Source organism: Nyctibius grandis, chromosome 5, assembly GCF_013368605.1.
Source record: "Nyctibius grandis isolate bNycGra1 chromosome 5, bNycGra1.pri, whole genome shotgun sequence".
NCBI lineage: Eukaryota > Metazoa > Chordata > Aves > Nyctibiiformes > Nyctibiidae > Nyctibius > Nyctibius grandis.
The window spans coordinates 12983049-12995556 of record NC_090662.1 but is presented as its reverse complement, the minus strand read 5'-3'; the positions used below and the strand labels follow the sequence as shown (position 1 = coordinate 12995556).

At 43.1% G+C, this 12508-nt stretch overlaps 1 protein-coding gene across 4 annotated transcripts in view; it reads left to right on the top strand.

Annotated features, from left to right (window-relative positions):
* Positions 1-8831: 8831 nt before the first annotated feature.
* The window catches only part of GNAI1 (G protein subunit alpha i1), a 39519-nt gene continuing 35842 nt past the window's right edge, over positions 8832-12508 (top strand). For 2 of the 4 annotated variants that reach the window (XM_068400561.1, XM_068400563.1), the window contains exon 1: positions 8832-9340. In XM_068400561.1, coding sequence (XP_068256662.1) covers positions 9223-9340 — 118 coding nt within the window. In that variant the 5' untranslated portion in view covers positions 8832-9222. The remainder of the gene's footprint in view (positions 9341-12508) is intronic. The other 2 variants (XM_068400560.1, XM_068400559.1) reach the window with 2 other exon arrangements.

The following is a 12508-nucleotide window of genomic DNA, read 5'->3' as shown; positions in this document are numbered from 1 at the left end:
AAATTACTTGACTTGGTGTTTATTTTTCAGTATTCACAGTTATGCAGCATTCTAAAATGGAAAGACTACTGCCATAACCCACACATAAATTTTTTTATTTATGGGTCTGGTTGAAGCGGTGAAGGTTGAGGGCAGCCTTGGTTGTAGTGACCATGAAATGGTAGAGTTCAGGATCTCATGTGGCAGGAACAGAATAGCTAGCAGAATTACAACCCTGGACTTCAGGAGGGCCAACTTTGGCCTTTTCAAGCAATTGCTAGGGGAAATCCCATGGGACAGGGTACTAGAAGGTAAGGGGGCCCAAGATAACTATCTTGAGCATTCAAGGACTGCTTCTTCCGAGCTCAAGATCAGAGCATCCCAACAGGTAGGAAGTCAAGGAAGGGTACCAGGAGACCTGCATGGTTAAACAGGGAACTGCTGGGCAAACTCAAATGGAAGAAGAGGGTGTACAGATCATGGAATGAGGGGCTGGCCACTTGGGAGGAGTATAAGTCTGTTGTCAGAGGATGTAGGGAGGCAACTAGGAAAGCTAAGGCCTCCTTGGAATTAAACCTTGCAAGAGAGGTCAAGGACAACAGAAAGGGCTTCTTCAAATACATTGCAGGTAAAACCAACACTAGAGGCAATGTAGGCCCACTGATGAATGAGGTGGGGGCCCTGGAGACAGAGGATAAAAAGAAGGCAGAGTTACTGAATGCCTTCTTTGCCTCTGTCTATACTGCTGGAGGCTGTCCTGAGGAGCCCCGGACCCCTGAGGCCCCAGAAGAAGTCAGGATAGTGGAGGAATCTGTCTTGGTTGATGAGTGCTGGGTCAGGGACCAATTAAGCAACCTGGACGTCCATAAATCCATGGGCCCTGATGGGATGCACCCGCGGGTGCTGAGGGAGCTGGTGGAAGTCATTGCTAGGCCACTCTCCATCATCTTTGCTAAGTCGTGGGCAACGGGAGAGGTGCCTGAGGACTGGAGGAAAGCGAATGTCACTCCAGTCTTCAAAAAGGGCAAGAAGGAGGACCTGGGTAACTATAGACCGCTCAGCCTCACCTCCATCCCCGGAAAGGTGATAGAACAACTTGTTCTTGGTGCTGTCTCTAGGCACATCAAGGCTAGGGGGATCATTAGGGGCACTCAGCATGGCTTCACCAAGGGGAAGTCATGTTTAACCAACTTGATAGCCTTTTATGAGGACATAACTCCGTGGATAGATGATGGTAAAGCTGTGGATGTGGTCTATCTTGATTTCAGTAAAGCGTTTGACACTGTCTCCCACAGCATCCTCGCAGCTAAACTGAGGAAGTGTGGTCTGGATGATCGGGTAGTGAGGTGGATTGTGAACTGGCTGAAGGAAAGAAGCCAGAGAGTGGTGGTCAGTGGGACAGAGTCCAGTTGGAGGCCTGTGTCTAGCGGAGTCCCGCAAGGGTCGGTACTGGGACCAGTTCTATTCAATATATTCATTAATGACTTGGATGAGGGAATAGAGTGCACTGTCAGCAAGTTCGCTGATGATACGAAACTGGGAGGAGTGGCTGACACACCGGAAGGCTGCGCAGCCATTCAGAGAGACCTGGACAGGCTGGAGAGTTGGGCGGGGAGAAATTTAATGAAATATAACAAGGGCAAGTGTAGAGTCCTGCATCTGGGCAAGAACAACCCCATGTACCAGTACAAGTTGGGGGCAGAGCTGTTGGAGAGCAGCGTAGGGGAAAGGGACCTGGAGGTCCTAGTGGACAGCAGGATGACCATGAGCCAGCAATGTGCCCTTGTGGCCAAGAAGGCCAATGGCATCCTGGGGTGTATTAGAAGGGGTGTGGTTAGCAGGTCAAGAGAGGTTCTCCTCCCCCTCTACTCTGCCCTGGTGAGGCCGCATCTGCAATATTGTGTCCAGTTCTGGGCCCCTCAGTTCAAGAAGGACAGGGAACTGCTAGAGAGAGTCCAGCGCAGAGCCACGAAGATGATTAAGGGAGTGGAACATCTCCCTTATGAGGAGAGGCTGAGGGAGCTGGGTCTCTTTAGCTTAGAGAAGAGGAGACTGAGGGGTGACCTCATTAATGTTTATAAATATGTAAAGGGCAAGTGTCATGAGGATGGAGCCAGGCTCTTCTCAGTGACATCCCTTGACAGGACAAGGGGCAATGGGTGCAAGCTGGAACACAGGAGGTTCCACTTAAATATGAGGAAAAACTTCTTTACGGTGAGGGTGACCGAACACTGGAACAGGCTGCCCAGAGAGGTTGTGGAGTCTCCTTCTCTGGAGACATTCAAAACCCGCCTGGACGCGTTCCTGTGTGATATGGTCTAGGTAATCCTGCTCTGGCAGGGGGATTGGACTAGATGATCTTTCGAGGTCCCTTCCAATCCCTAACATTCTGTGATTCTGTGATAAATGTTTGCAAAAATAAAAAGGACCACTTATTAAAAAATTATTTTTCATTTACATGTAAATGTCATCATTTGCAAGAAAACAAATAAAATTTATTGGATAACATAATCTATTCCATTCAATCAATAGACTTTACCTACAGTTTATTTTAAATTTGCAATTATTGAAAAAGCCTCTGAATCTCCATAAGTAATCAGTCTTATTCTTTGGTTTGTTGATATGCTTTATCACCAAAATGGTTGCCGGATTTGAAGTATATTTATAATTAGGAGGTTATACCTTGTATTAATACATTATAGAATCTACTTATCACAATAAGTAACGTTCATATGTAATTTTCAAATGCAGTAAAACAGACTATTCAAGCTACCTACTCATAAGAGCTGTCTTTCAGAATACAAGTGAAGACACCAGATATGACAGTCAAAAAGTTGTTATATATTCTTATGGTTACTTTGTGCTTATGTGAGAGAACAATGGAACATTCTTGCAGTAATTTTCCTGAATACCTTGTTTAGTACAACATCTTACATAGTTGTTTCACTCACTATGTTTTTACAGATTTTGAATAAAGATGTTTATCTTAAATTAATTTAAAAAGACACCAACTTACAATGACCTAGCATTATAAGAGTAAACATTATATTGATAAGTAATTTTGCATAAAGACTGATATTTGCTTCCTACAATTCGAAACTGAAAATCTCTACAAAAAAAGATTTACTAAAGCTTTACACAAATAGATATTGACTCTATAATTTTTGCTGATGTGACAATTGCACATGAATATACATATTCATGTATATAATGTATTCATGTATATAATTTTTACTCACATGCAATGACACTTATAAATACAACACTTAGTGTTTCACAGTACTGTTTCACACTCACTGTGAAAGAATTTCGATTTATCTATACCTGTAAAGGAACAAAGAATAATATAACTGCCCAGATCACATCACGGAGAGGCATGTATTTCACAATATTACATGTTTACCTAATTTTTTTGTGGTGTATTTTAGGTATTATTAATTTCTGCTATTAATATACTAAGGGCACAATGTTCTGAAGTTCTACAGGATTTTGTGCTGGCCTCTTAGCACTATGGAAATGCTTATCTGTGTGTCTCTCTCTTTCTCTCTCTCTTACAAATTAATATACACTTTATTACTAACATGCTCAATTTTTCAATGAGTTCTTCTTTTGTTTATTTATACTATGAAGTCCATATCATGATTAGTTCATTTGCAGCTCAGGGTTAGAACGGACAGTAGATTAGGTAGCTTCTTTTGCCATAACTATTCAATCTAACAAGACAATCTTTCAAAAACATGAAGACTGCACAAAAAGAAATCTGCCTTGCTGAACATTTGCTCCTGGCTCTATCATATTCTAGCAGAGGACTTATCTACAGTGTTTTGAACATTGAAATCATTGACTTACAAACTCGCACAACTTGTTGGAAACCTGATCTTTTGGAAAGGTTAACATAACATGAATTGAATGTCAAAATCCCCTCTGCCCCATATCTGAGCCTTCTCCTGGCAAAATACATGCAGTTCACCTTCAAGGACCCCTGGATTACACTAAATGCATACACAAATCTGGTTCTCCTCCCAAATCAGTGTAATTAGCATTGCTTTCATTGAAATTAACAGAATACTCACTGTATATTTCAGGGCAGCAGTGAGCACTAGGTTGTGCATGGCACTCACTGCATGGACTTCATGGCATACGTCCCCTCTCCCTCCCAACAGCACCGTCCTCACACAACACACACCTTGGAATTTCCTTGAAATCTCCCAAGGTACTGGCAACAACTACTTACATCCATATTAACAAGCACTGTGGCTGTTAGTATGCTACCGAGCCACAGCTTAATCAATTCAGTGTTGTTCAGCCACGGCATTAGGAAATTTTAAACCTGAACTTGTCTTGTGGTTCCAATAAAAATTTCATTTTGAATTAAATATACAAAATCTCTTAGTCCAGAAAAGCCTTTCACAGAGGTGTTGCACGTGACATCTGAAGTCTGCCCTGTTATTAGTGACATTGCTGAACAGGGACATTATAATAGCTAATTAACATCTAAAGTATCCACTGTCTATTAATTAATCACACTAATGTGAGAGGAGAATCAGCTTTGTGTATGCATACAGTGTAATCCAGAGGTCCTTGAAGGCAGACTGCACGTGTTTTGCCAGAAGCTCAGGAATGGGGCAGAGGAGCATTTGACATTTAATTCATAGAGTGGATTTTCACTTGCTAACTACCTTTGATGTCTGTTTTACCGTTTGTTCATCTGTTTAAATTTCAAATAGTATAATACAGCTTCTTACTGTTGGTAAGGATTAACATATGGTGCCACATGGGACCACGGCATCACCACAGTTAATCTGGAAAAAAATGGGGGTTACTAGAACTGTAAAAAAGTCAAGAAGCTGGCTAAAGGCAAAACTGCAATATACACACTTTAAAAGTGAAGCAATAGTATGCAAGAAGATATCTTGCATTGAATCGTCGTAACATTTTGTTTTCTTAGTACAAAAATAAATTAAATAAATTAGGTAAAATCTTATTTTAGCTTAGGCATTGAGTTATAATTATGCACATAGTTACATGCTTTATTCAGAAACTATTTTACTTTGGTCTATTCCCTTTTCCAAAGATAGAAATTTAAATTCTTTCCCACTATCCTCTATTTCTTTCATAACAATTATATTCAATTTCTCATATGTGATTTTGTGTAGTATGTCTAGTTAAAGACAAGAGCAAGTAAGGTGGATGAATCAGATGATTTAAATTAAAATCTGAAAAACAGCAAAACAGAAAGGTGAAGGCTGATCATTATGCCCACAAAGCACTGTATATGCCACACCAAACACAAAAAAATTTATCTATTAAGTTGATGCAATAACAGCTAAAGATAATCTTACAGAAAAATGAGCCCAAGAGCAGGTGATGGGGAGTCAGGAGGAGGTCATAACAAACAACAGCTATTTGTTGCTAAAGCAAGCAAAACAAAATCTCTTGAAATAATCCTCTTTCAGGAACAAGGCCACAAAACATACACACAGCTTCTAAGCAATCTCCCAACTTGTCAGATGAAGGGAAAAGCTGTGCAATTCTAACTATAGGGGTGAAACACACTATCTCATACAACTATACTGCTGTCAAGCAACTCTGATCACTGCATTAGAGCATACACATTCCTGACATTTTGGATTAAAACTGATAGATGGTATACTGTCCAAATACAGACTATATTTAACTATTTAACTATGGTTTCTTTTACTACACAGTAGAATATTTTAAATTATAAGAAAATACTTTAAGACACCAGAAGTGAACCTCTGCCACCATGTACAGATTATATTAGTTCTGGATGTAGATTCAGGCTTCCACTGCTCTACAACGTAACATCATGTAAGACATTATTTGTTGTAAAACATTGCACTGACAAACTTTGTTCTGAATATTGGGAGTTTCTTGGCCGCATCAGTTAGCACAATCATTCTTCAGCCCTCTTGTGCACTGTAAAAAGACTATGCATTATTCCATGATCCTGAGAGCTTCTATTGATGCCAAGTAACTCTGGTACATAATCATTTATCACCTGGGCCATTATTCCATAAATAGAACTAAACAACTGACACTGGTGAACACAGTTGAAAAGATCTTTTATGATTTCAAAGGAGACTGCATAAGAAAACAATATTGGTGAATCATATGTCACCTGTAACGAGTATTTCTTCTGCTCCTGTAAAATTAAGAAATAATACAAATTGTCTGAAAATTTCAACACAAGTATCACACACGTTAAACAGAACATACACCAGCAGATCTTCAGGAGTAGCCCTGTTTTTGGTAATGCTGTCCATGTACAAAAAGGTACACCTTATCCACAGGATTGTAATGGGAAAAAGGTAGTAAGAAAGTCCCTAATTATGAAATAAAGTGTTTTTAAGACAAACAGGGCTAAAAAGAGAATTGAATCTCTTTATATTTAAGACTAGCTAAGCCTGTAAAAAAGCAGATTCTACACAGTTCTGTTTTCCTGCTACAGGGTGATAAAAATAAAAGGAATTCAGGCCTATTTCACCCTTTATACCTACGGGTATAGTGACAGCGTTGAAAGGGCAAGAAGCGCAGAGACAGAACCGTAGCAGACACTCTTAGTAAAAAGTATAAAAATGTGTGTGCTAGGCACATGATTAAATGAAACAAAATCCATGCAAAGTTGGGGTGTCCTACTTGTAGTATTGCCATCCTTATAACATCTACCTCTCTCATTATCACATATTTCCATCTACCATAATCGCCGCTTACTACTTTCTTATCCCTTAATCTGCACACTTTCACTGGCCAATATCCAAACCACGTGTTGTTTACCTCAGAAATCATTCTTTATCCTTTATTTCCAAACCAGAAAACTATCCTTAAGCTTATTAATTTTCCTCTCCCCTCACTCCATTGTTTCCTAAGCAGCAGTCTACATCACTACCTCTGCCACTTTGTCACAGGAGACGCCAGGAACCCTAAACTAAGATTAGGTTCCCATATGTGAGCTGAACTGCTTTGTAAAAACTCTTATCCTGTGGTACCAGTGTGGAAGTCTGCGCAGGAGAACACAAAATGGACTGCGTACATGAACCACTCAGGAGGGCAAATGGCTGGTGGCAGAGAAGTGAGTCACACGTCTCAGCTGCCCAGCTGTTCTCCATACTGGTAGCACAACGAAGGTGGCCAAATAAAATGTCTCAGAGGTCTTATGAAGTCTTAAGAGTTAATGTTATTCAGGGTTCTTTAAGAAAGGATTTTATACCATACTTTGCTAGGGTTAAGGCATGCTTACCAACCAGAAAATGTTAAAATTATTTAAGTCACAGTTTAATTGAGTGTTATCTACTTCATTTTACATTCAGCATTCAAAAACCCCTGTAAAGAAGGAAATGCAATTCATTCAATAAAAATTGAACATTTGATACACTTTTCTGTCAAGATTAAGTATTACAGGAAAAAAAACCTTTTACTTTACCAAGTATAGTAATACCTGAGTCTAACTTAAAGTCTTCGTACTCTAATGCTAAAACATGTCTTGTACTGTAAAATTCTGCTCTTTTCGAGCTCTTTCTGGGGGCAGAAATTCTTGAGTTCCTATAGAAACAAAAAATCTTAAGGACTCACTGGGGAAAATGAAACTTAATTTAACAGATTTCCCTTGTAGACTCTTGTCTTATGAGACGTTTTGACTGAAACTTGTCCCGAGACTCACAAAGTTTTATCTCATCTCATGTGCAGGCTGTTTTATCTAAAAAATTGTGACATCTACTTTGTTTCAAACTGTCTGTGCTCACAAGTTGGAAGGGGGTGTGGGTACAAAGTCATGCAGAAGCTCAGCTGACTCTGCTTTGAGCAGGAGGTTGGCCAGGATGATCTCCTGAAGTCCCTTCCAGCCAGAATTTTTCTGTGATCCTATTATAAGGTAATAGGATCTTCCTTCTGTAATCCAAACAGCTCAACACATGCACGGTAGGGAGAGAGTTGGAGACATCGCATATAGTTTTCTTAGGGGTTTCATACTGAAGAACAAAACAAGCAAGAAACAAAACAGCCCATCGATGGGACGTGGATGCGCACAGTCCCACACCTGAGCTCTGAGAGAGCGCGCCAGGCACATGAGAGAGTTCACCGAGTGGTTTCGAGCCGTGGGGTGCGATATTTCGTTTGGCTTTCTTTTCGTGGGGCAAAACCGCTGCTGACTGCTGACTCTCCACAGTAGAAGGCCCCGCTACTGCCCTCTGCCCACTCCCGGCCTCCCCGACCCGAGGGGGCGATCGCCCTGCAGCCCACAAGCACCCAGCGCCGGTGGGGGCTGGACCTCGAGGCCCTTTGGAGGATCCCGGCAGCGAGGCGAGCACAAGGCAGGCGGGGATGCTGCTACACGACAGCGACTGAGGCGGCCTCAGGCGGTGCCGTGACTTGGAAGAGCGGCCGCCGCCTCCCCCGCCGGCTCCCGCTCCCCGCCACGCCTCAAGCGACCCCCGCCTCGGGAGCCGCTCCCGGGAGCGTTGGTACAGCCCCGCCCGGCGCTCCCCCGCCCCGATGAGGAATAGGACCGCCCGCACACAACCGTTTAAATCCGAGCCCCCAGCGGTCCCTCCCCCGCGCCACCGGCAGCCGGCCCGGGCTCGCGCCGCGCGCCATGGCATCACACAGACGCACCCACGGCGCGTGACGCCGCCTCCCGCGCCCGTTCTCAAGCTCATTCCCGTTCGGGTCCCCTCGCGCTCCCCCCACCCCCCGCCAAAACGCCCCGCTGATGCCGTGCGCACGCGCACCCGCCCCGTCCTTCCCGCCGTGCGCGCGCTCGCCGCTTCCCTCTCCTCCCCCGCGCCGCCGTGTGGGCGGTGCGCGCGGCCGAGCGGCTCCGGCGGGGCGGGGGCGGTGCCGCGGGAGCGCGAGGGCCGCGGCGGCGGGAGCAGCAGCAGCAGCAGCCCCTCGGCCGGCGGCAGTCCCCGGTGCGCGGTCTCCGTCAGCAGCCCTCTGCCTTCTCCCTCTTCGCCTTCCCCCGGGTACGGCTTCAGGCGAACCTCCCCCCGCTCCCCCCGCCCTGTTTTTTTCGTCTCCGCTTGCTTGTGTGTGAGGTGAACCCGGCGTGCGGTGCCGACGCTGCCGTTGCGTTTCAGGTGAGGGAGGGGGGGAAGAAGAAGGCGAGCGGGGGGGGACTCACTCTCCCTCCCTCCTCAGCGCCTCTCCGGCGGGCCCGGGCGCGAAACCCCGCCGCTCCCTCGCTTCTCTTCTCCCGGCGAAGTAAAAGCAGCCCCGTTCGCCAAAATGGGCTGCACGCTGAGCGCCGAGGACAAGGCGGCGGTGGAGAGGAGCAAGATGATCGACAGGAACCTGCGGGAAGATGGCGAGAAGGCGGCCAGGGAGGTCAAGCTGCTGCTCTTAGGTAAGGGCTCCCGTGAGGTAAGGGTCTCCCTCAAGTAATACCCCCGCCCAGGCCCTGAGGTGAGGTGCCCCTTGGGCTGCCCAGCCCTGAGGTGAGGGCCCCTGTGTAGGCGAGGGTGGGGCAGGTGCCAGCCGAGCCAGCTGGCACCTAATGTGGCACCCGAGGATGGCTGAGGAGAGGGCCCCGCTTTTGGGGCTCGGAGGGCGGCTGGGCGGTGGGATGGGCCCCCGGATAACGTGGCTCTGCCGTAGTGGGGTCTGTGCTCATGGCCCCCTCAGAAGTTTTTCGGGGTGAGGGGAGGCACAGCAGCCCGGTAACGCAGGTGGGTGCCGCGGCTTCTCTCGAGGCAGGGCCGTTCTGGGGAAACGGCACGGAGTAGTTTGTGCCGGGGCCCTTGCTTAGAGCGGGCCCTGACTTCCACATGAAGGGGATGAGATCTCAGACTTTTGACGGTGGATTCTGTATACCTCTGCTCAGACGAAGGAAATTTTAGGCTGGTGGGTGTTTGCTCTTAATATTTCTTTTAGAACCGAACATCTTCTAAACTGTTGCTCTAAGAATAAAGTGCAGAACGCATCAAAGGAGCACAAGGCAAACCACCATTTAACTTTTTGCATTGTTTTATTTTTGTGGAAGTTGCTTTTGTTGATGCAATCTCAGAACGGGAAGTACAACCTTCTTGGGGGTTCTAAATGTATAGTGACTCACATAATATGCTATCGTGTTCTTGAGTTTTGCTCACAAGTACTCGAAGCTAGCTTTTTTGTATATTTTAAGTGATATGTTTGTGTGTAAAGATAAGTAAAATAAGATTATTTTTTAAAAATACAAGACAGAAGTGAGGGTTTTAGTTAGAAATACCTTTGTGCAGGACTAAAACTACTGTACAACTTGAGGACAGCTGAATGCTGCAGGATTTGTGTTGTATTAATGTTGTAGGGAGTTTTGCAGTATATGCCGTATAGCTAAACCAGACTGGATCCTTCTAATCCAGAGTTAAAAAGCTATTGAGTTGCAGCTTTCCTCGTGCTGCCCTTCCCCTCCCAGAGCTACACTTTCAGGCAAACTTTTTAGGTGACTGCCCAATTTCTCACTCCCCTTGACACTGATTTTGCTGGATTGCTTGTCTACAGTGGTTTATTCACTACAAACATTGTACTAGACCTCTTAAATAAATTATTTCTATTGCTAAATTCTAAAATAGCTCCAGAAAGGTACAGGAGACTGAAGCACTTTCATGTGTAGATGAAGAGATTAAACAAACCCAGTATGGGAAAAGCAAATGTTCTAAAATGTGTTTATAGGTGTAAAAATTTGCTTGTGAGGGAAACAATTAAAGCTTTTCTTTTTGGTTTGATTTCCAGAAGGTGTTAGGCTTTTGGTAGTTACTGTGCCTAGTCCTGTACGCCTTTGGAATCCTCGGATGGTTGCACGGAAAGGTTACCCTGTGTGTGACCAGTAGAGATACTGCAGAAAACGTTACGGTCTTTTTCAAAAGTGGAAAAGTAATGCTTTATATGTCTTCTGGCAAGGCATTTAAAATGATTTTTCAGTATTTTGTTGTTCTATGTGGAACGTTTAGTACATGTAGTTTGGTAGTCTTCTTCATAACTTTAGTCATAGTGTATACGGATAAAGTCCACATCGACAGAAAGATGCTCTAAACTTGAGAATTTCGTCACTATTTTCAGTTGTTTAATGCTCTTATGTGTAGAGTCCTATGTTGTGAGCTTTTACTTTTAAATTTTATAAATTCTGTGTTTCTAATAAAAGTTTTTGAGGAAAGTATGTTTTTCTGCTGGAATCTCATAAAATCTTTAGGATATGGAACAAATGCTCAAATACATGTGTTTTCTCATAGTGCTCTGAGCTGTAGCTCAGTTGGTTTGATATTTCCCCCTCTCCTATTAAAAAGAGGTGTGAAAACTAGCAGGGTAACTTCTTTTAGGACCAGTGTTGGAATCATTATTTAAACAAAATTACATAAATGTTTCCTGAACTCAGAGTTTTGTATATACACCCATGGATGCATTTGTCTCTTTCGTATGTCTTGGAATGAAAGTTTTTCTGTTACTTTACCTTGCAGCTGTGTCAGATGTCTTAAATGTTATGTGAGTGCTTTATCTGATGGCAAAACTATTTAAAGTCACTTCCACTAGAGTAACTTTCTTCTCACCGCTTGCTTTCCTGATTGCTTGTTCAGCCCATATGTCATAGTTTATCATCTACTCGGTTGTACTCCTACATCTATGGGGTTGTTCTGTTAAAAAGATACTGAAATAAAAGGAAAAGTACAAATTGTGGTCTGCTGCCAGGAAAATACAATGTGTGAGAGGCATCTAAAATACCTTGCTTAAGTATAAGAAGAGCATGTAGCTGAATACCTATTGACCCAATAAGACAGATTTATTCCAGCATCTTTAAAAACTATATTTTTGTGTGGTAACTAGAGAATCCTACTGAAGCTTGAGCTAGAATGTTCAGCTGAGGGAAGATGTATTTATAAAATCAGTCTATTTCTAGCCTTTAAATTTAATTTATTCCATTATGTGCTTTTCTAAAGGTTTTTCTAAAACAGGAAATTGCAGTGATTTAACTGAGAGAAATGTCACATGGCTGTACCTAAACCATGACATTGTGAACAGTATCACTGATCCAGGTTAGATTTATGTTTTGCTGTCCTGTCTCTAGGAGGAAGCAGACATATTTAAGCTGTGCAAAATACTATTGACATGAATTATCTAACTTCTTTCATCCTATCAATAAATTGGTGCATCATTTTGTACAAATATGACTGCAGGACATGCATCAGGTCTTGGAATAAAAATACTGTATTCTGACCATTATCAGTATATAACAACATTTTAACATTGTAATTCTGTGCACTTCAATGTGATATTCCAACAGCAGGAGAACCTTTTCTGGAAAATTTCTGAAAGCTATCATCATTATTAGAAGTAAGCTGAATTTGAGCACATAGTTTGTAAGCCAAATGGAAGATGCTTGTTTATACATGGAATTTGGTGATTTTATTTTTTAAAATCATTAAATAAATGAGCTTCTTTCATTTAAAATTATTTTCAATCAATGTGTGACAAAAGAATACTTAAATTTTATGGGAACTCAACAGAAAATACAAGTGCAGTCTAGTATATTGTCCAGCACTAA